Source organism: Pogona vitticeps, chromosome 1 (genome assembly GCF_051106095.1).
Source record: "Pogona vitticeps strain Pit_001003342236 chromosome 1, PviZW2.1, whole genome shotgun sequence".
Lineage (NCBI taxonomy): Eukaryota > Metazoa > Chordata > Lepidosauria > Squamata > Agamidae > Pogona > Pogona vitticeps.
Genome location: NC_135783.1, coordinates 29,199,111 through 29,223,235, shown reverse-complemented (window position 1 = coordinate 29,223,235; position 24,125 = coordinate 29,199,111). Strand labels below are relative to the sequence as shown.

Genomic DNA, 24,125 nt, shown 5'->3' with positions numbered 1-24,125 from the left:
TAAATAATCAGGGTTAAATTTTTTGTACCATTTCCAGGGCATATGTAGAAATCTCTCTCTAACAAGTGCACACTTTTGTCCATTATACAGTACAGTAATTGCTTTTATGGCTCTCTCCTTTTGTCTGCATCACACTGCCACCTAATGACAAGAATATGCATGCAGCTTGCTATCAGTAAAAGATCAATGTTTCAGATACTTTTTTCGTTCCATCTTCTAAAGTGGACTGTTTCACCTTCTTTCTTGACATCAGTGCTGCTACCAGTCCAGTCTTGAACATCAGGGCCAGCATGTTTTCCTATCACATTTTGATTTTGTAGCGTGCTCCTGATGCAGAGACTAGTACAGTACAGCAAATGGCATATACAGGACTTCTTTGGCTATAAATACACATCTGTCCAGTTTTGGCATAGGACTAAAATGTAAATCATCTCACTCTTTCCCCCCTCCTTGTCACATTTACCAAATGTTAATCACTAGTAAATTCCTGGAGCTTTGATAATCTGTACTGCAGAGAGATTTCAGACTAAATTAGAAGTTATTCCCTTACCTATCTTAAAATAGAAATTGTTGAGATTGAGTAAAGTAAAAAAGAAGGGGGGAATAGATCTCATGATACCACATCTGTTTTAGCATGAACTTTTGATAGCTGGCTGGATAGCTCAGTGGTTTATGTATCTGGCTGCAGATCCACTAGTTGGGAGTTCAATTTCCCTCTGTGCATCCCAGAAGAACCAGCCTGGGTGGCCTTGGGAAAGCTGCACAGTCTTGGAATGCCACCAGGAGACGAGAATGGCAAACCACTTCCAAGTACTGTATATCTAGAAAATTCTGGAGAGGTTGCCATCAGAATCAACTTGGTGGCATGTGATTATCATTCTTAGGTAAAACCCACTTCTTGAGATTCAGATGTATCAGGTATTATATTTGTACCTCAGGTTTCTACACACATTGCTCATGGTTGTGGGGCTGAAATGAGATTGTACATTTGTGTTATCATTGGCATAAACTTTCAGAGGGCTGGCTAGTAAGCATCCATAAATGCATTCAGCCATGCTGAAATACATGTTCACCTTAACAGTGCCATTTTTAAAAAGCTGCCCTTTATGAAAATTGACTCCCAAGTGAAATGGGTCTAGAGCACCGATGCACAGTCTTGCTGAGTGTTTGGAATACGAATTCTATCTTCTTATTACGGTGCTGCTAACTATAACCCCCCCCCCCCAAAAATCTGTAGAGGTTACATAAGGAGAGATGGAATGCAACATTTCTGAATTTTGGAGTCAATTTATGGTATAACTGGCTGTATGCTTGCTTCTGCGCCATATGCATCTAATCTATACACTTATATTAAACTCATAACAAAGATACAAATTACACCAGGCCTGGGAATCTTAAGACACAAACAGAAACACTGGAAATTAGACGAAAAAGGATTTTCTGAGGGTGGCACAATCTATCACTGAACCTAGTATTATTGTAAGCTTCCCTTGTTTCTACCTTTTAAATAAGCCAATGAAGGTATTTCACAATCTCAAATTTTGTTTCCATAACTGCTGGATTTTTTTGGTCCACACAACCCCACACTTAACTTGATCCTGGAATGTACAAAGATAACATGTAGGTTTCGGAAGAATGTCAACATCCTTTAAACAACATGTGTTATCTTCACAGCCAGTAATTCTGGAATGGGAATTAAGTGCTCTGGACATTTGGTTCTATGGTTTATCTCCCACTTCTGCAAAGGAGAGGCTTTGATCTGAGAAGTATGTGCTGAGTTTCATTTTGACAACATGCCTATGTGGAAGAAAAGTGACTGGCCAAAGACCCTGCAGTTGTGTTTTATGGATTAGTTGAGACTTGAACCTGGACCCTTATGTCCCAATGGAACATGTTATTCATGGCACCAGAGCAAAGGCTGGTCCATGAGGGCAACTGGGGCACAACCCACTGCTTCATTTCCACCTGGGACTCAGGATCCCTCTCTCCACCTCCTCCAGCCCACGCCATTCCTCCATCCTGATCTTAGTGGTTCCCAAATTTGGAGTAAACCAGGTGTTCTTGGACTACATTTCCCAGAAATCCCAGCCAGCACGGAACTGCAGTTCACTTGGAACCACTGAGGTAGAGGATCAGGGCCCTTACCAGTGTTCCTCTTCTGCTAAAATTCCAACTCCATTACACTCTGTGTGTGAAAGGAAGAAAATGAGAGAACGTATGTGACCAAACAAGTCAGCTCTCCTTGCTCTGAAACCAGGGACAGAAGGAAATAGGGTCAGGAATATTTGGGAGGCAAAGTGAGTCTTTCTGCTTGAGTTGTGGGGCAAAATGATTTGGGGGAGGGGAGGTCTAAAAGCATGCCTTCCTGCTTTTTTGCATAAATAGTCCATCACCACCACCCTGTTCCGTCCATCATCAGCTGCTTTGTTTTCTGTCCCACCAGCCACAAAGGGCACCTGTTGTCGCTGTTCCACCACACTGGCTGCACAACGTGACAGACCCTTGGCCGACACTTTTATTCACCATTGCCTTACTCATGCCATACAAGAACGTTAACTGGAGTGAAATGAGACATGGCTGGGTGAAAGGAGGGAGTCAGCAAAGCCTATTTTATCAGGAAGCAAAGGGGGCTCCAAAGAAATCCATAATCTTTTTGAGAAGAAGCCAGGTGGCCCTCGGGGCCTCATGTGTTACATGCTCAGCTAAAAATGTTAGATTAAGCTGCTGTGAAGGAGAACGTTTTTGTGAAATTGGAAGATTACAGGAAATGGGCAGAGAAGTGTTGATAACAACCATCCTGAAATGCTTTGATAACAGCCCATCCTGAAAACGGCATCACCACCACAGAACAAGGACAGGCAAAGCGCACTTGGCTTCTGACACAGTCATACAACAACTCGCATTACGGTGCTTAGTGTAGCCTACGGTGAAGAACGAGGTGTGCTCAAACCCAACAGCTGGAGGGCCACACATTGCTCTGATCGTTGCATGATAGGATATTTTGATTGGGTAAGGAAGACAAACTAAGAAACTAGGAATTCTACACAAGGAGTGGTTTTGTTCTGAGGAATATAGTCAAGGGAGCAATATACAAAATATATACAAATAGATCAAAATGAGTTGTTCTACTATTTATTTGGTGCATCACACTTGTTTTCAAATTGAGACGGTGGTGATAGTCCTCACAAAGCTTATAGTCAGATTTTGAAGAAAAGGCCAGAAATAAAATATGGGAACAATTTAGCAGCACAACTAAACAAGGCATAAACCTCCATAGGAACTGTGGCCAAAAGTCTCTCAAATGTGAAGAACAGGGCACATCCTTGGAAGCCAAATCTAAAATAGCAATTTACATACTGCAGTTCAAAACATTTCTCTTGCTACACCTTGACCTTTTAGCCTTGTGATTCAAAATATTTCCTTATCACAGACTAAGAAACTTTAATAAAACCAGGCATGTGGGTGGGTGTCCACCACAGGGCTGAGAATACACAACTGAAACTTTATGTACATAACTATGAAAGAAAAAGACAGAATAGGGCGGGGTTTTAGAAGCTGAGGAAAGGAAGGAAGGAATGGAAAGTACAGTTGCTATATTGACCAGCTGGATTACGTTTTGCGTTAATTCTAACAATGCTTCCTGGTGCCTGTTTAGCTGGTCTGGATTCAAAGATTTTATCAAAACGCAGAGCAACGGTGTGCCTACATCACACAATTACATCATTTTCATGTTACTTTGTCATGGTGGAATTCTGGGATTTGTAGTATGGTGAGGTACTTGGAAGATCCCAAGATACCTTAAAAAGAGAGGGACTAGGGACTGAACTAGTTTAATTCTGCAGTATAGTGAGGCATCAGTGGTGCCTTGGGAACTGCAGTTCAGGCAAGCCGACTACACTTCTCAAAGAACATCACGTACCTGACCAAACTAAAGATCCCAGGTTTCTACCATGACAATTAAATTAGTATGAAACTTATATATATTGTAACTGTGCAACTACAAATACATCTGATATATCTAGCCTTTGTAAGATTTCAGGCAAAAGTCACAATTCTTTTCAATTGTTTTTTTAAAGAAAGAAAACTTGCTACTTTCTTTCCAGACATTTAGCTAACCTGTAAAATCTTGACTGATTTTTTTGTCCTTGAGAGACTGAAAATTGTAGAATGTCCCGTTGATCTCTGCACTGCATGTGTACAGCCATGCTAAATGGCACTGCTATTGAAAGGCTGAAGTAACTGTGTGTGAGAGAGAGGGAGAGAGGGAGAGAGACAAGACAGACAGAGACTGACTCAGCCCACCCTTGACTATGTGGTATATGCACTTTGCTTCTTAACTTGTCATAGGGACTCTGTCCCCTGGAATATAACCTTTAACAAACCAGGCAAACGACCAGCCTTTCCTTTCCACTGCTGTTTAAACACGGCCACAGCTAAGGGCCAAATTTGCACTGCCCTTTATAAAACAGTAGCAACACTTTTGGTGAAACATATAGCTTCTGTTATTTTGTTATTCTTTTAACTTTCTAGACCAGTGGTTCCCAACCTGGGGTTCCCAGCAGTTCTTGGACTGCAACTTCCAGAAGCCTTCACCACCAGCTGTGCTGGCCAGGATTTCTGGGAGCTGTAGTCCAAGACCATATGAGGAACCAAGGTTGGGAACCACTGATCTAGACCATCCCACAGTGGCAGAGCACTCTAGGGGTGGTTTATGTAAACAACAACTTGGTGATACAACTTCAACTACAGTATGTGGCTCATGGTTGGCCAGTGGTATGGTATCTTGTGTCTGCTATTTAAACGAATAGACAGTATTTATGAGCCTCAAAGAAGTTTTGTTTTTTTAAAAAAAAACTTAAAATGTCCAATATTACAAACTATTACATTCTTATCATACAAAATCTCTTTTACTTAACTTCTCTCCTTGTTACAGCATAAATATATTTCATTCTTTATGTTTTTCTGTATGGATTATTGATTTTACACTGTAAGGACATACATTAAGACTTCACTTTCTTCACAGAAACAAACCACCTCAGCAGCACGGCTGTTAGCAAACTATTCCTCTGCTCTCATTCCTTTCTACCACTACGTCAAGCAATATACGGGCCAGCCAGAACACGCCTTTCCTCTTTCAACGGTCGTTCACAGCCTCTTCTGGCACACTCTTCAGTGCCAGCTTTGGGGAAATTCCACTCTCCTTCTTCAGGCACATGGTGCATGGTATCTGGCCCTCACATTCGTATCCAGTGTGCACAGTGGTGGGAATGGGACCAAGTGGGAAAATTACAGCATCTCCAAACTTGATAATAAGCTTCCACAGTGACCATCCATGGTATTATTAACAGAAGCAGCAAACTAGGAAGGAAACCTGCGTGACATCTAGACAGCTGCTGCCATTCAGAGCATGCAAGATTAGGCTCCAGTGGCAGCTTCCCCAGTAGGCCAAATAGGGTGCCATCCTGCCTCAGATTGTGCCAGCTACTCCAGTCCTGCTTGTCTACTTAGGAGATGCAGGTCTTTGTATGTGTTCATGCCTGCCTGCCCGCATGCCCGTCCTTATGTGTATGCCAATTTTTGTCCTATGTTCCACCCAGTGTGGGCTCCACCCCACCCATGCCCAGTAGGTACCAGCTGCCACTGTTAGGCTGGGTGGACCAACACCTTACAATGTTCTAGGCAGTCTCTGAAATAGAGACTTCCTGATTCAGAGCAGAACTTGAAACAAGTACTTGACATATTACTCATAAAATTCTCAGCCACTGTCACCGCAGGCCATTCACACTAGGGGATTCTGGACACTATCCTCCAAAAATGTAGCTTTTCCAAGATCTGAGTCACTGCAGTCTTTTGGCACCTGTGTCATCCTTACCCTAATATGTAAGACTACACCCTCCACCATCCCTTCCCATTCTGACAGGGTGTAAGGGGAGATGAAGTCAAACACAACTGGGTTGTAGCTGAATTGAGGAAAAATACCTTATGGTAGATACACTTCCCATTTTAGCTTATTTTTATTTCATGTTTCTCAGCTGTACAGTTTTTGACACAGAATGTTCAACCTCCCCGAGAGGGAATTGCAAAGCAATGGCGAGGGTAAAGGAACAGACCAAATTTATCCTTGGAGAATTCACAGGGGTTATTCAGTACCATTAAGCTTATTCCGCCTGTCAGGTAGATAAACATGACAGGACACAATCTCCTCAGGCAACAGCAACGTCTGTGTTTAGCATCAATTTGTCTTGCATAAGCATGCGTGTTCTCCGGTAGTTATGTAAATGAAAGCCAGAGAGATTTGCTAATAGCAATGACAGAAGGAGATGGGTTTCTCTTCCTATGAAACTGGAGATAATGTAAATTAAGTTAAATAAGAGGGGGGGGACCACAAGCCCATAACAGAGCCTTCTCTCCAGGGATCTGAAATTTTAAAAAGAGGCCAAGCTATAAAGGCACAGAAAAAAATACAGAAAACCTAATTCAATACTAAGGTGACAAAATCCAGAATTAAAATATGTTTCCACCTTGATTCTATTTTGGTATGAATAAATCTGGAGATCTTGTAATCCTGATGAAATTATTTTACCTAGCTTGAAAGCATATGGATGTTTACGTAGCAGCTTAACCAAGGTTTGCAATAGTGTAGACAGAGCAAGTGTGAAACTCAATTTCATCATGGGCTGCATTGCCATTATGGTTGCCCTCAAAGGGCCACTTGTACCTGTAAGACTATATGAATGTAAGAACGGGAGTGGGCAATAGCGAGGACTACATTTCCCAAGGTGCTCTACACCACCCAAGCGGCTGTACTTTCTGACTCTCTGGTGCTTAGAATGTGGGGATCAGACATCCTGCTGGGCGGATTCCCAGCATCCTTGTGGAGCATTATAGGTGACCGAGTAAACACCTGTGTATTGTATACTACACAGTAGCAGGCAACACTGCAAGGGCCATATGAAATGGGCATTTGACACATGTGGTGTAGTGGTTTTTATGTGTTCAGTGCCACTTGAACCCAAAGCTTAGAAACATACTTTTTTCTATTACATCTTCCAGAATCCTCTAGATGCCATGCTGGCTAGAGGGATTCAAGGAGCTATAGTCCCCCAAAAGTAACTTTTCTATCTATGATAACCTCCCCATTTAGATTAACGATCTTCAGATTGCCCCTTTCCTGCTTACATATTTTAATGCATACATAGGGTATGGATGATAATGGGTCCTCTGCACATCCTGAAACCTGGACAGTCTAGATAAGGTTCTGTCAAAGAGAGTTAGATCTTGTCTTTGGAAAATCCAGCAAAACTGCCTGAATGGATTTAATCCAGGGTGAGGCTCTAGAATGAGCTGGGGCACATTTCTCCTCCTCACTACCTTTTGCAGGCTGGATTCCATTATGGAGTGTCATCATATAGTACTTGTCTCCTCATGGGTTCCTGGCCAAAGCCCCTGGACACAATGGGTGCAGAATACTAACCAGCCTGTGGAGTTGGAGGTGGGAACAAAGGAGGTGAATGGAATGGAAGAAGATGTGGCTGAACAGAAGTTGAACAGGAACTGTCCATACTGCCACATTTTGTTGTGGCTTCCACTTATTATGACGAGCACACCATGCTACTCTTCTTTCCGGAGTTTCCCCCATTGTCAAGAATATGGCCACATCAGTTTTGTCTATTCCGTCTGTCATAATTCAGGACAGAAAGTAATGGACTTTCATACTGCAAATTTACTGATCAAAACTCATCCTTAATAGTGAAATGTGGTTGGTCTTCAGGCTTGAAGTTCGGGTTGGGGCTCCCGTCTTCATTCAGAATTCGTCTGGCAGTGTAACCGACTATAGGGTACTTGGCTTTGTAAACATTGTTGAACGTTTCATCCAGAGATTTCAGCTCTTCTTCTGTGAGTCCCGTCTCATTGAAAGATGAGTATGTAAGAGATGGAAAAGTGTGGTGTAAGGGACGGAGGGAGGGAGAAAGAGAGAAAGAAAACAACTATAGTCATCCTTGTCATGTTACTTGGCCCACTCTATACAAGAGAAAAAAAGATGCTTAAGTGGATTAATTGCTCAAGTCCAAGATATTTGACTGCCTGAGCTAAAATGCCACATTCCAACTATAAAACGTAACCTCACTGGCATCTGAATCTTTCTTCAATACTGGTGATAGCAGAGCATCCTTTGCCACACTGCAACTGCAGGGCTGGTAAACATACTCTCCTTTCCTCCAACTTGCTGGTGCCCACTTCCCAACGTCAAACACATCAAGCAAATGCCCCACTTTGCCTAATAATAGGGCCAGCCTTGAAAAATTACTTTGACCCAAGTACCGATTATCCTCCATTCCGTTTGGCAACTCCCCCCCTTTCTAAAAAAAGATTCTGCACTGTCTACCATCTGTCTGGGATGCTGTACAGTATACAATTCAGCCAATAAATTCCACCAAAAGCAATAGGTCCAGCTGCAAGTAAAATGATTTATTTAGGTGGTGGCCTTAACTAGCAGCACGCAGAACAGTTTTCTATTTTTCCCTTACTGTCTCATGGGTGAGATCCGCTGGATCGAGTGTCATCTTTGCGATTCCTCGTGTTGAATCCTTGCCAACAAGTGCGTTGTAGGGTGCTCCTTTCCCATAAAACTCTGCCCAGGGAGAAGAAAACATGGTACTGAAGTGAAGCTAACATTCTTGTTAGCACCCATAATTTCTGAATGACGTCTGTAATATTTCAGAAACTGACATATTTCACTTGTGGGTAGCAGTTTATAAAAAAGGGCAGTCGACGAGGTTCGAAACATCCAAAGTATGCCATTACTCAGAAGTCAGGTAGTTTAATTACCACGCTCTGAAATTCTGACAACATCTGGAAGTGCTTTTTAAATCTTCACATGGTGCAGTGCCATTACCTGAAAATCTTCCAACACAGGGATAATTTTTTTTAAAAATCCTTAGCCTGAAAAGAACAATATATAAACCAAACATACTTAGGCAAATGTGCATCTTGGTCATGAAACTGACAAGGAATTTATATTACTGATCTGCCCAAGTGCCCAAACTGGAAAAACAAAACACAACAAACAAAAAAAACAGTGGGCGGCATGCCGTAGCCATGGCAGAACCTGAAGTGGCGGTGGAGGTGCCACGAGACCCCACTCTGGATCTGATGCCAGTGCCAGCTGCTCTGGATCCTGGCCCGCTGCCTGTCAAAGCACCAGCACCGTGGCTTCAGCCGCCTCCTGAGGTTTGGCTGGGGCGGGGGTTAGTAGTGATCCGGCCACTTATGGCTTGTGTGCCGGCAGAAAGGGCTCCATGTGGCAGCCGTGGCACGTGTGCCATAGGTTCGCCATCACTGCTATATATTCTTCACTAACAAGTATTCATACTTGTCTCTCTAATGGTTGGTTCTGATAATACTTATGAAAATAGCTTTTTCTGGATTTTTTCTTTTAATATTTTCAGATCGTGGATAAATAAATCAGTGGGTGCTGATCCCGTGGATAAGGGGGTCCTACTATACTACGCATCAAAAGCCACTATTGAGCTATTCAGTCTTTTCCTTCGTAACACTGTTGGTTTTTTACTCTTGTTTAGAAAACAAAACATAACAGCAATAGTGGGAAGACACAGGAGGGTTGCAAGTGGAATATGACATTATGTGAACTCAGGACATTATGATGACTCTGGCGGGTGTGTGTGTGTGCAAAATAGAAATCTCCTCCGGAATCACCATAGGCTGCAAAGCTCTGTTCAACCAATGACTTCCTCTGGATAGCTTTGGGAAATCACTATCATTCAGCATAACTTGCCACATAGCTGTTGCACTGATACAGTAGGGAGAAAAATGTCTGCACATGTGTTGCCCTTCCTCTAAGAAACTTGGGCAATACAGAGAGCTGGTGAATAAAGATGTGGTAGGCGCAAGGAACTGGTGCTCATGAGGCATGCAGGTCCATGGAAGGTGAAGGCGAAGTCAAGAGAAGGTAAGCCCAACTAATCCTGGGGTTTCCCAGCCTTCCCGCTTCCTAACAATGACTCTGCAGTAGAGCTCCTTAACATTCAACTTCTTTCAGAAACAGGGATGGGAAACATTCATTTTTCTGGGGCAGAACTCCAGAATCCCACAGCAAGCATAACCAGCAACTGGAAGCTGGCATTATGGTCCAAACGCCAATCTTTTCCCATCTCTGACTTGACATCAAGAAAAGTTACGATGGTTCAGCAGGCTTTCACGTTATCCTGCTTGATTCTCTGGTGGAGGGAAACGGTGGCCTCTACCGCCCCCTTTCTTTCCATTAAGCCATGACTAGAGGCTGACATCACAAGGGTGAAAAAAATATATAGATTAATCAGGATAACCTGAGCCCTATTTGTCATTTGTCACTAGGACAACATTGGTAAGGGAGATAACCTCACTTCTGAAGTTACTGTTTGAATGTCTGTTCTATCTGTATACCAATAAGCACAGAGATTTCTGTTGCTGAATTTTGGCCGAAGGGAAGGGAAAAGGTGGGGGATGAGGGGTGACCCCCCCACAAGGCTAACTTACCTTTTCCAGAAGTGACGTCAAACACCACACCTTTTACAGCTAGATAAATAGGCTGATCCTCCTGAAAAGACATGTCTTTTTTTCAGAAAGCACGTACTGTATAAAAGATACTAATATTCTCCCTTTTAGAGAATGAAGCAGCTAATCGCATGATAAAAACACCGGTCAAATTGCTCCAGCTTGAAACAAAAGTAGAAACCTCTGATGGCAAGGAAAAAGAGTTAACTGACTTGCATTGGTCTTTGTGTCATGTGATCAGTTTTGTAAAGAAATCGCAATGCTTCCATTTTACGTGCACAGCAAATCTCGTACTATTAATCCATGCAGTCACAGCGTTTGTCCCCAAGATATCTTTTTAAACCTGTTAACCTGCCTTTTCCCCAAAGCAAGCCAGCAACCTGAGGGTCAAACTATACATTACCCATAGCATCTCATTAGAAGAAGGTATTCCCTAAGTGGTAAAAGATGTTTAACTGTCACAGCAAGAGGTTCTCACATCTCCCACAGTCTGCAGGTCTTCTCCACTTTGTTCTGTGATTGGTCATTGGATGGAAAACATGAGTTCTGTTTGCAAGCATGATTGCTCAGACATGAAATTTCAGCTTTTAACATGCAGTTTGACCCTGAAGGAATTATATCATTGTTGATATAACCATAAACTTATCCGCGTCAGCAGATCTTGTGGTAATGGAGTGGTCTGGCCCCAACAATTCAGCATGTTCTGGCATATCTTTGGTACATCTTTGTTAGGTAGGGAAATCTGTAAAACCATTGCTTTGATGGAAGAATTCTCCTTCCTTTTTGTGTCCTATAAATATGCTTTATAGGAATTTCTGCTAGTTATTTGCTAGTTATTTGCAGCAGCAGCAACAACAAAGACTTTTATGTTACCTTGAAGACTGAACATGTATTATTTGGTACCAGTTTTTGTGGACTGCAGGTCACTTCATCTGATGAGGTGGGCCACAGTCCACAAAAGCTTATGCCTGACAAAATTTGTCAGAAGTCAAGATGTCACAATACCTGCTTGCTTTTAATAATAATTGTGTACCTTTAAGTCAATTCTCACTTGTGATGACCCTTTTCAGGGTTTTCTAGGTAGAGAGTACTCAGAAGTGGTTTCCCATTCCCTTCTTCTGGAGGCACCCTAGGACTGTGCAGCTTGCCCAGGGCCACACGGGCTGGCTCTTCTAGGATGAACTGGGGGGGGGGGGAGGGATTGAACTTCCGATCCGTAGCTCCACAACCAGATACCTAACTCACCGAGCTGTCCAGCTGCTTTTACTGGTTGTGAAATAAAATCACTCAAACGTACAGCTTCCTTCACTGCATATAATAAATATGTGAATAAATTGTCTCAATTAGTCACACTGATTTAAACAAGCCTGCTGAGGGGGAGTTAAAACAACCCACTTAACTCTCTAGTCTGTAGATGCATGATCTAAAATGTCTTTAATAGTCAACATCACACTGAGTTGCAGATGTTATTTCTTTTTTTCTCCATCAGCACAGGAAATTAGATTTTTCCACCCATTATGAATCTTGTCAGCCTCTCTTGCTCATTCAACCACTTGGCCCTGGATAGAGTAGACAATGGGCCAAAAGCTTGTTACTTTAGTGCCTTAAATTGCACTAGATTAGCCCCATTGAATCAGTGGGGTTTTAGTGAATCAACTTCTCCATAAGTTCCACTGGTTCAAATAGGCTTAGGTAAAGGTAAAGGTTCCCCTTGACTTTTAGTCAGTCATGTCCGTCTCTAGGGGGCAGTGCTTATCCTCGTTTTCAAGCCGTAGAGCCAGCATTTGTCTGAAGAGTTTCCGTTGTCACGTGGCCAGCGCAGCTAGACACGGAACACTGTTTACCTTCCCACCGAGATGGTACCTATTTATCTACTCACATTTGCATGCTTTCAAATTGCTAGGTTGGCGAGGAGCGGGGACAAAGCGACGGGAGCTCACTCCGTTGCATGGATTCAATCTTGTGACTGCTAGTCTTCTGACCCCGCAGCACACAAAGGCCTCTGCAGTTTAGCCCGCAGCGACACCACGTCCCCTTCAAATAGGCTTACTCTAACACTAACTTACTGTACTAAGGTAAGATGCAGTTAGGGTCGGCCCATTTGAATCGATGGAACTTATGTAAGAGTTGATTCATGAAACCTCAGTGAGCCTACTCTAATATAATCTACTATGCTAAGCAACATGATTTCAGCTAATGGAAATATTTGAAAATTTTTTAAAAAAAAAACACTGAGCTACAACTTAAGCACATTTATTGATTTCAACATTGTAGTCCCAAGAATTTTGGGCTTCCTTAAATATCTGTCTGTCTGTCTGTCTGTCTGTCTAATATCCCGCCCATTTAGACCAAAGTCTACTCTGGGCGGCTAACAACAATATTAAAATAAAACAAAACAACAATATTAATACACTAGATGATGGTGAAATAAGTTAAGTATCAACAGGAGGGAAGGCCTGTCTAAAGAGCCAGGTCTTAAGTTGGCTCTTAAAAACGCCCATTGAGCGAGCCAGACAAATTTCTGGGGGGAGATTGTTCCAGAGCCGAGGGGCCACTGCTGAGAAGGCTCGCTTTCTTGTACTTCTCTTTGGGCCTCCCTTGGCATTAGACCCCTCAGCCACCCCTCCTGGCTAGAGTGAGTGATATAGGTAGATCTAAGTGGGAGAAGGCATTTCGCCAGATATTGAGGTCCTAAACCATTCAGAGCTTTATATGTCATCATTAATACTTTGAAATAAATCCGGAAATGAACAGGTAGCCAATGCAACGCTGCCAGAGTGGGGATGATATGTTGATGTCTGAAGTCTGGCCGCCACATTCTGCACCATTTGAAACTTCTGCATCAGTCTCAAAGGTAGCCCCACATAGAGCGCATTACAGTAGTCTAATCTTGAGACTACAAGTGCATGGACCAGAGTGGTGAGGGCCCCAACATCAAGATAGGGACGCAGCTGGGCGATCTGCCAAAAATGGAAGTAGGTGATGCGGACCACTGACGCTACCTGAGTTTCCATGGTAAGCGCCAGATCCAGATGTACCCCCAAGCTGCAAACCTCAGTCTTCATCGTGAGAGTCACACACACACCCCAAAAGTGAGGGAGTTTCCCAAACCATCTGGGCCACCCACCCTCAAGACCTTCATCTTGTCTGGGTTTGGCCTCAGACCATTTGCCTGCATCCATTTCAATACAGTCTCCAGACAGCGCTGAAGGGATGCAACAGCATCCACTGTTGTAGGAAAAAAGGAGATGCAGAGCTGGGTGTCATCAGAACACCGCACACCCCCTGATGACCTGACCCAGCAGCCTCATGTACATATTAAACAGCATTGGGGAGATAATTGAGCCATGCGGAACCCCACAACTGAGATTCCACAGAGCCAATACACTGCCCCCAAGCTGTACTCTCTTGGGACCGTCATCCAAGAAACCAGGCTAATGCCAGACCACCTATTTCCAGCTGGGAGAGCCTCCCCAGGAGAATACCATGCTCGATATATTGAAGGCGGCTGAAATAATCAAGAAAGACCAACATAGACATTTTGCCCCTGTTGGCCTCCCTCAGGAGGTCATCAAACAAGGTGACCAGTGCTGTTTCCGTACTGTGGTGCGGCCTAAAGCCAGATTGAAATGGATCCAGGGCGTTGGTTTCATCCACAAGGGCTGAAGGATTCTTCAAGGGTCAGTTGTGATAGACATGTTTCTACAGAAAGACAAATGGCCTCTCATTATGATACCTTGATGTACATAACCAAACAAGGATACTATGTACTTGGCAAGTTGTCCTTCAAAATTATAGGTGGGATTATGATTAAGCTCCCTAGCATCTATAACAAGGCTATGAGAGGGTTATACCATCTTTTAATTGAAATAACATTAACTGTGGGTCTTAATGATGGCAATTTTAATTGTATTTTAATTGTATTTTAATTGTATTTTAATCATTTTATTTTATTCCATTGAATTTTAATTGTTGTAAGCCGCCCAGAGACCTTTGGGTAGAGTGGGCGGCATATAAATTAAATAAATAAATAAATAAATAAATAAATAAGAGGGCTGCATCTATGAAAGTCTCCAGCTGTTGTGGCATTTTCATTCTATTAAGGTTGGTATAGCTCACTGGGTTGCAGTCTGGCAGCAGGAGCAGGAGCTAGGAGTTTGTATCTCCACCAGGCCTCCTTGGAAAACCACCAACGAAGATCCCCCACAGAATATACAGCTGGTGGGTTATGAGCCCTGCCACCAGTATGGCTCTGGGCAAGCTGCATCATTCCAGAGCACCACCTAAAGGACTAGCAAATCACCTCTAAGTACTTGGAAATTTCTTGGGGGATGTCACCCTAAGTTGGAATTGACTTAATAGTGCATAATTATTCATTAATAGCTATAGAGAAACAGGTGGTTCATGACCTATTGGCAGAACCTATGGGGTTACAAAGGAATCCAAATCACAGGAAGGATGGAATTTTACAACAGGGTTGGTCAACAGACAGGAATTGTGGAAATACATGGTTACATTGTTGTATCCTGTATTGACAGGAAAACACTTAACTATCTTGCAAATATGTTACAAGGTTGGAGACTTCCAAAGTGATAGGAAATAATGTTTGTATACCAAAAGGTATTGTGTAGTAAATACTGTAGAAAGCAAAGTGGCTGTCCAACGAGGCCTTAGAAATAGCAGAGAGGAGAAGGGAAGCAAAATGCAAGGGAGATAGGGAAAGTTACAGAAACTTGAATGCAGATTTCCAAAGAATAGCAAGGAGAGACAAGAGGGCCTTCTTAAATGAACAATGCAAAGAAATAGAGGAAGATAACAGAAAAGGAAAGACCAGAGATCTGTTCAGGAAAATTGGACATATTAGAGGAACATTTTGCGCAAAGATGAACATGATAAAAGACAAAAATGGGAAGGACCTAACAGAAGCAGAAGACGTCAAGACGAGGTGGCAAGAATACACAGAGGAATTATATCAGAAAGATTTGGATATCCCGGACAACCCAGACAATGTAGTTGCTGACCTTGAGCCAGACATCCTGGAGAGCGAAGTCAAGTGGGCCTTAGAAAGCCTGGCTAACAACAGGGCCAGTGGAGGTGATGGCATTCCAGTTGAACTATTTAAAATCTTGAAAGATGATGCTGTTAAGGTGCTACATTCAATATGCCAGCAAGTTTGGAAAACTCAACAGTGGCCAGAGGATTGGAAAAGATCAGTCTACATCCCAATCCCAAAGAAAGGCAGTGCCAAAGAATGCTCCAACTACCGTACAATTGCACTCATTTCGCACGCTAGCAAGGTTATGCTCAAAATCCTACAAGGTAGGCTTCAGCAGTATGTGGACCGAGAACTCCCAGAAGTACAAGCTGGATTCCGAAGAGGCAGAGGAACTCGAGACCAAATTGCTAACTTGCGCTGGATTATGGAGAAAGCCAGAGAGTTCCAGAAAAATATCTACTTCTGCTTCATTGACTATGCGAAAGCCTTTGACTGTGTGGACCACAGCAAACTATGGCAAGTTCTTAAAGAAATGGGAGTGCCTGACCACCTTATCCATCTCCTGAGAAACCTATATGTGGGACAGGAAGCAACAGTTAGAACTGGTCATGGAACAACTGAGTGGTTCAAAATTGGGAAAGGAGTACGGCAAGGCTGTATATTGTCCCCCAGCTTATTTAACTTATATGCAGAATACATCATGCGGAAGGCTGGACTGGAAGAACCCCAAGCCGGAATTAAGATTGCCGGAAGAAATATCAACAACCTCCGATATGCAGATGATACCACTCTGATGGCAGAAAGTGAGGAGGAATTAAAGAACCTTGTAATGAGAGTGAAAGAGGAGAGTGCAAAAAACGGTCTGAAACTCAACATAAAAAAAACTAAGATCATGGCCACTGGTCCCATCACCTCCTGGGAAATAGAAGGGGAAGATATGGAGGCAGTGTCAAATTTTATCTTCCTGGGCTCCATGATCACTGCAGATGGAGACAGCAGCCCTGAAATTAAAAGGCGCCTTCTTCTTGGGAGGAAAGCGATGACAAATCTTGACAGCATCTTGAAAAGCAGAGACATCACCTTGCCAACAAAAGTCCGAATAGTCAAAGCTATGGTTTTTCCTGTCGTGATGTATGGAAGTGAGAGCTGGACCATAAAGAAAGCAGACCGCCGAAGAATTGATGCCTTTGAATTGTGGTGCTGGAGGAGGCTCTTGAGAATCCCCTGGACTGCAAGGAGAACAAACCTATCAGTTCTAAAGGGAATCAACCCTGAATGCTCACTTGAAGGACAGATCCTGAAGCTGAGGCTCCAGTACTTTGGCCATCTCATGAGAAGAAAAGAGTCCTTGGAAAAAACCTTGATGTTAGGAAGGTGTGATGGCAAGAGGAGAAGGGGACGACCGAGGATGAGATGGCTGGACAGTGTCTGCGAAGCAACCAACATGAACCTGACACAACTCCGGGAGGCAGTAGAAGACAGGAGGGCCTGGCGTGCTCTGGTCCATGGGGTCACGAAGAGTCAGACACGACTAAACGACTAAACACACACACAGTAAATACTGTCCAGGTGCCGGGAGTTCAATTTCCATAGGATTGGTTGTATTTGTCTAGGGGAAGAGAGACAAAAGCCCATCTGTGTCTGTTGGTGGAATTAATAACCCCTGCTGTGTCTGTTTTGCTCCTCCAATCTAGATTGGAAGGCAAGATAACCTGCCCTGGTGAAGGAAAACCTGGCCAGCCTTATTCCTTTACAGAAACTCTTCGAGGGAAAAAGAAACATGTACATATATGTATAAATCTGGCTGTGTTTCATATTTCCAAACTGTATTCTGTGTGATCTGATTAGAGGTGTGTTCTTCTTGCGTGTTCCATATAGTGCCATGGTCCCTTCAGACGTTCATCACCATCTTGAAAGCTAAAGATTTCCTAGCCATGCGCCAGGCTAGAAAACGCAAATGTTTGGTTTGTAGACTATAGCTCTTAGGGATGCTGGGAGTTGCAGTCTAGCAAGTAACATTTACAAGCACTGCACTGCAGAAATTCAGTGGGCACCTCCTAGATTGACAATATAATTCACAAGAGCTCCACGGGGGGGGGGGGAGCTTCTAAATTTTTTTTAAAAAATGCTCACAGTAGGTGTGACCCTGATGAACAAATACCTGTTCTAAGACAAATATCCCATGATATTCCTGCCTTGCACAAACGGAAGCTGCCTCCACATACTTTAATCCTTACTTGCAATCTGCACACCTCCTAAAATTCTTGCAGCTAGAGAAACAAAAGGTCAAGGCAGTCAAAGCCCACTCAAGCGCAGCTTTATGCAAAAAAAGAGTAACACACGTTTTGTTTGTTTCTCTGACGACGTCTTTCAAAGTTCCAGACTGTTTTGTCTTTACTTCCACTTTTTGTGTTCGTTAACCTCTCGTTTTAATTGGAGAGTTATTCTGGCGGGGGGGGGGGGGGAAACTGCGAGCAGCCGAACTACGAAAACAAAGCAAAACTGGGAGAAGCCCCTCCTTTGTTTTGACTCCAACTCCCAGGACTCTCCAGACAGGCTTTTCCCAGTCTCTCCAAAAGGAAAGAAGCAAATGCTGCGAAATAATCCGGAGAGGCTCCGGCGCTGCTCCCTCCCTAGAAGCTAAACTGATCCACTTAAACAAACATTTTACCACCAAAAGGACGTGGGGCCCTTGTGGCGTCTGTTCAAAAAAGTGCAGATGTATTCCGGCGTAAACTTTCCTGGATTGCAACCCACATCCTCCGTCCAGGAAAACTCACACGGAAACGAATTTCTTCAAGGTGCCACAATACTTCACACAGCCCCGAGGAACCTCCCGCCTCGCTTTCCTCCCCGTCCGGCCAAGGCCGCCACCCCCCCGGTCCCGCCAGGGGGCGCTCCTCACCTCCCGCCCGTCGTATCTGGCCAGCTCGGCCTCGGTGAAGAGGCGCACGGGTCTGTCCCGGGGCGCCGGCTTGAAGCGGAGCTCCTGCTCTGCCCGCGCTTCCTCCTGACAGCCGAGCAGGATCCACGTTAGCAAGGCAAGCCCCACGCCGAAGCGCTCGGCCATGGCTTTCCTGAGGCGCGAGGGAGGGAGGCCGCCAGTTCCTGCGGGGCCGGGAAGAGGGAGCCTCGCTTGGGCGCGACCGGCGCTCTCTCTCCCGGACAACCCCGCGAGCGGGCGCGGTCTTTCCCGGTCCCTCCTTTCCACCCTATTAATTGCCAGGGCGGGCCCTTCTTTGTGACGTTTCCTTACCTCAGTTCAGGACTGAACTTCTAAAAAGGAGCTGCTGGCCCCGCTCTTTGCCTTCGCCCCGAGATACCTTTCTTTGTAGTTTGCCTTAGGTGTCGTCAAATCGCATTCGTTTTGTGGCGAGATTGATCCCAGAATAATTGCGTTGGAAGGGGCCCATAAGGCCATCCAGCCCACACCTCCCTCCTCCCTACACAGGAATACTTATTTATTGATTGATTTGATTTGATTTGTATCCCGCGCATCTGGTCTATACGACCACTCTAGGCAGCTTCCAGTAAGCAGATCTGACAGGTGGTTGTCTAAATTTCTCTTGAATGCTCACCACCTCCCAAGGTAATTGGTTCCATTGTTGTACTGCTCGAATAGTTAAGGAGTTTTTCCTGATATTCAGCCTAAACTTGGTTTCATAGGATTTACTGTGGTGCCTTGTTAGACGATGATAATCCGTTCCACTAAAATCGCTGTTTAGCAAAATCATTGTCTAGCGAAAAGCATTTCCCCATTGGAATGCATTGAAACCTGTTTACTGCGTTCCAATGGGGAAGAATCGTCGTTGTCTAGCGAAGATCGGCCATAGGAAAGCCGCTTTGCGAACCGCCAATCAGCTGTTTAAATCGCTGCCTTGCGAAGCTTAGGTCCTGTAAACACCTGTTTGCGAGCACGGAGGGAGCTGTCAAAATCGTCTAGCGAAAATCGATTGTCCAGTGAAATTCCCCCATAGGAATCACTGTTTTGCGAATCGCTATAGCGATCGCAAAAAGCCAATGTCTAGCGAAAAAGCTGTCATGCGGGGTAACTGCCTAGCGAGGCACTATTGTACAACATTTGTGACAGACAGTGCACATTGTGTTAAATTGCCCTTTCAGCACCAGTGGACTTTCAGACTTACACCTAAAAGCCCCTTAAACAGTTTTCTGCTGCGGCACCCCTCCTGTGGAAGGCAACTCAAGGCCTGGCAGGCATCCATATTGGCCTAATTTTGGCACCAAGCTCTGAACAAGCCCTTTAGTGGCCTGGGATTATGGCTTAAATTGTGACATTGTGATACACTGTGTTAAATTGTTTAAATGGCTTTCAGTGGCTTGGGACAGGAAAGGTATACTGTAGAATGAAGACAATTGACAGGAAAATGGAATTCTCTTGAACTGTGATGTTGGAAGACAGTTTTTCAAATACCATGGACTGACAAAAAGAGAAGTGGATTCTAGGTCAAATCAAGTCCAAACTCTCCCTGGAAGTTAAAATTACTAAACTGTCTATTTTGTGTGTATCAGGAGAAGAGAAGACTTATTTATTTAAAATATTTTTACACCACCTCCTTAAAAAGGCTCACAAGACAATATTTAAAACTAAAAGCAATGAGTATACAATGGTGGCTGACGTCATTAAAAGACAATATTTAAAGCTAAGTGTACAAATGCTAAAAAGAATCAAACAAATGCCATTCTAAGAAATAGGAAACAAAAGCAATACAGTATTAAAAGCACCTTCAAAGCATTAAGAAAATCCATTTAAAAACCCTGCTCAGGCAGCCAGACACTGAGGGAAAGCTTGCCTGAAGAGAAAGGCCTAAAATGAGATAGATTGCCTCAATAAAGGAAGCCACAGCCTCAGTTTTGCAAAACTTTCGCAGAACTGTTAATAATTGGACCTATTGGAGATTATTAAGTCAAAATGCAGTCATAAGTTGGAAGCAACTGAAGGACACCTAACACAGAGAACCTGTTTTAGGTTATTTTAAATTGTTCTAAAACTACTGTATAGCTTTAAATGTGACAGATTTTACCTTCTTGGGCTCCATAAGCACTGCAGATGGAGACAGTAGCCACGAAATTAAAAGACGCCTGCTTCTTGGGAGGAAAGCGATGACAAACCTTGACAGCGTCTTAAAAAGCAGAGATATCACCTTGCCAACAGAAGTCTGAATAGTCAAAGCTATGGTTTTTCCTGTCGTGATGTATGGAAGTGAGAGCTGGACCATAAAGAGAGCTGACCACCGAAGAATTGATGCCTTTGAATTGTGGTGCTGGAGGAGGCTCTTGAGAATCCCCTGGACTGCAAGGAGAAAAAACCTATCAATTCTAAAGGAAATCAACCCTGAGTGCTCACTGGAAGGACAGATCCTGAAGCTAAGGCTCCACTACTATGGCCATCTCATGAGAAGAGAAGACTCCCTGGAAAAGACCCTGATGTTGGGAAAGTGTGATGGCAAGAGGAGAAGGGGACGACCGAGGATGAGATGGCTGGACAGTGTCTGCGAACCAACCAACATGAATTTGACCCAACTCCAGGAGGCAGTGGAAGATAGGAGGGCCTGGCATGCTCTGGTCCATGGTGTCACGAAGAGTCGGACACGACTAAATGAACGATAGCTTTAAATGGGCATATTGACTGCAATCCACTCGAGGTCTTTTCATGTATGGTGATAAAATTATTTTGATAATAAACAGACATAATAAGTAAACACAGGGACTCTCCAGTAGCCTCCAGGCCAAGCAAAGTGCGTCGGAAAATAAACTGCATTTCCCAGCATCCCATTCTCTCCGGCTCTGCTTTCGGCAGCCTATGCCGGCGGCCGCTCGTAAACCCCCCCCCCCCCCCCGAGTAGTGGAAGCAAACGGGGCGAGCGTGCGGCTTATGGAGGAGCCGGAGGGGGTTGCCTGCCCTCGCGCCTGCGCCGTGCTCGCCTCCCGGCCGGATCATGTATGTGGCCGGGACGGAGGCTGCGGCGCGCTTTTGCGCCTTGAGCGGCTCTTGGGTTTGTCGCTGCTTCCCAGTCCTCGCCCCGGCCCGCGCCCGCTTCTTTGGTGGCGGCCGCCGGTGCCATGATCAGACAGGAGGCTTCGTCCTCTTACCAGGAGGTAGGAGTGGGGCCGCGCGCGGGGAAGGCGGCGGCGGCGGCGGCGCCGTGGCTTCGATCCGGTGTAGTTCGCAAGGTGGCACCGCGGAGCCTCGGGGTGTGTGTAGTGTGTGTGGGGGGGCTGCTCGGGAGGCGTGTCGCTTTTGCGGAGCTGGGTTCCCATTTTAACTCTGCACCGGAAAGCATATGCGGATCGAGTTGGGGCAACCCTGCGCGGGTTTACCGGGCACTGCCCAGCTAAGTGAGGCATACTCTGGAGTAACGGTGCAATCCTGTGCACCTTACCTGGGAAGATCCGCTATGTGCAAAACTCGCTTACTCACATGGAGGCGTGTAGCTTTCACACCACAGTCCAAACATTTTTTCCTGGGAAGGAAATCCTGCTTACTCGGTGGGATTGATGCAGAAATCCAGTTCAATCGGTGTGCTAGTTTAAAAGAGAAAATAAACTTCAATTAAGTACAGCCCTGTGTGCACCTTTTATGAGAAGTGAGTACGGTGGAACTTATTTTTGAGTTAAGTGTGTAGGGGAACAGCTTGTGTGCAAAAAGGTGGGTTGAGACTAGAGTCTTGAGCACATTTACCTGGAGGTTTGGAAGTGTCACTCATCTTGTTGAGAATTATTTTTGAATGAACTCGCACAGGATTAGAGTGCATGAGGTCCCCACTTCCATCTTGCCTGTGTTTTCTAATGTGAATGCTAGTGGTTCAGAACTGTGGAACGCATAGTTAATTATTCTTTCCTGGGCAATTCATTACGTACATATTAATTATTAAAAATTCTGGGTAAGCAGAGTGGAGTGTCATCCTAGAAGCACCTTGGTGATAACAGGCTGTTAATTATTTTGGTGCCATTATAATGCAGTCTTACACTAACAAGCACTACTAAAGAAAATTAGAACAATTAGTTGTAACAGAGCTATGGCTTTGTGCATTTCAAAGAGTAACAGATCAGTTATAGCACACTGTTCTGGATTCTAATACACACACACACACAAATTGTTCCACAATAAATGGTGGTCTTTAAGGCCACTAGACTCCTTGTTTTTGTTCTGACAGATTAATATAGCTCCCCTTCTTGGAAGAACTTCGTGGTACCTTAAAGACTAACACACTTACCTATATCTAAAAACCAAGAGGTAGTCAGATCAGCTCATTAGAAAGTTTCAGCATCCATATGATGGAGATGCATTTAATAGGCAGACAAAAGATTTCAGAATACAATGTTAACTATTGAGTAGCTTAAAACTCTGTAAAAAGAGGAGATGAAACAAGACACCATCCTTGGGGAGATCTTCACATTAGTTCCTCAATACTGTACATGGAAAGCAGAAAGAGAAATCAGGTCTTTCCTATTAGTGAGGATTATGATGGCTCCCATTCAATTGGGTAGAAAAATGCCTTTCAGAAATTTCAACAAGAAATACAAAACAGAAACAAAATATGTTGTGACACTTTAAAGACCAGCTGCTATATTTTAATGTAAGTTTTTGTGGAACATGGTCCACTTCTTCAGACATATGAGTAAGAATACAGAGACTACATGGTGAAATATTCACTAAGAAACTGTGGTGATTGGGTTGCATCCCACACCACTTACGAATGGTTTATGACCCCTGCTTGGTATTCAGTTCTTTTGAAGCTTGAAGTTCTGTAAAGAGCAACAGCGATTAAAAGAAACAACAGAGGAACAACAGGTGGTAATGTAGAGAATGGCAGATTTTACCTTTAAGCCCTATCCTGAAAAGATGGGTCTGGTAGTTGTGAAGGAAAATAACAGCAGGTAACAACATAACTATTACATTTGGTAATGACTAGGGATGGGCACAAACTGCTGGTTCAAAGGTTCGCGCTGGTTCGTTTACTGCCGCAGCAGGTGTTCCCCACCCTCCTCTGAGGGTTGCTCAGTCAGAAGCAGCGCCCCCAGAGGAGCTGGGACACTGGGACAGGGAAGCTGGGACACTGCTTCCAAGGGGGTGCCCCCCCCAGAGGGCATCTAGCCACCAAGCACCTGTTGGAGCTGTAAACAAACCATGAACCGCCGAACCGGCAGTTTGTGCCCATCTCTAGTCTCGACCTAAAGAAGCCTTTCATAAATAATTTCATAGACCCAGAAATATTGGAGGAATTTTTGTGCGGGGGGGGGGGGGTGTCATGATTTTTGTTCTTAACCTTTTCTGTGTTCTGGCTTTCACTGTACAGTCATTTCCATGGAATCTGACAGTCTCCCCATCTTCCCACAGTTAAGAAAAAGCGAAGGGGAAGATATGATAAGGTATCTTGCAGGGCCTTTTCAGGTATGGAAATGTTTGCAGCCAGAGACTCTGCAGAGTGACGACGACAAAGAAGCACTAAGTGCTGCATCTTCTCCACCTTGCGGAGTCGCAGTAAACTTTAAAAAGTCACTAAAATGAATTCCAAAGTCCCCTGAGAATGAGCCAGTAAATGGGAAGCCTCTT

General features: G+C 44.2%; 2 protein-coding genes across 3 annotated transcripts in view; one reads left to right on the top strand and one right to left on the bottom strand.

Annotated features, from left to right (window-relative positions):
• Positions 1-5,995: 5,995 nt before the first annotated feature.
• Positions 5,996-23,399, bottom strand: NENF (neudesin neurotrophic factor). Of its 2 annotated transcripts, XM_072990072.2 has the most exons (5): positions 22,251-23,399; positions 21,990-22,093; positions 10,537-10,597; positions 8,529-8,632; positions 5,996-7,907 (listed from the first exon to the last, which is right to left on the bottom strand). In XM_072990072.2, the coding sequence occupies exons 1-5, from the start codon at positions 22,321-22,323 to the stop codon at positions 7,731-7,733; spliced, it is 519 nt and encodes a 172-aa protein (XP_072846173.2). In that variant the 5' UTR covers positions 22,324-23,399; the 3' UTR covers positions 5,996-7,730. The 2 variants fall into 2 exon arrangements, with proteins under 2 accessions (XP_072846173.2, XP_020650311.3); XM_020794652.3 differs by lacking the exons at positions 21,990-22,093; positions 22,251-23,399 and adding an exon at positions 18,456-18,747.
• The window catches only part of PACC1 (proton activated chloride channel 1), a 31,733-nt gene continuing 29,018 nt past the window's right edge, over positions 21,411-24,125 (top strand). Inside the window, exon 1 of the mRNA XM_020794603.3 lies at positions 21,411-21,667. Coding sequence (XP_020650262.3) covers positions 21,632-21,667 — 36 coding nt within the window. The 5' untranslated portion in view covers positions 21,411-21,631. The remainder of the gene's footprint in view (positions 21,668-24,125) is intronic.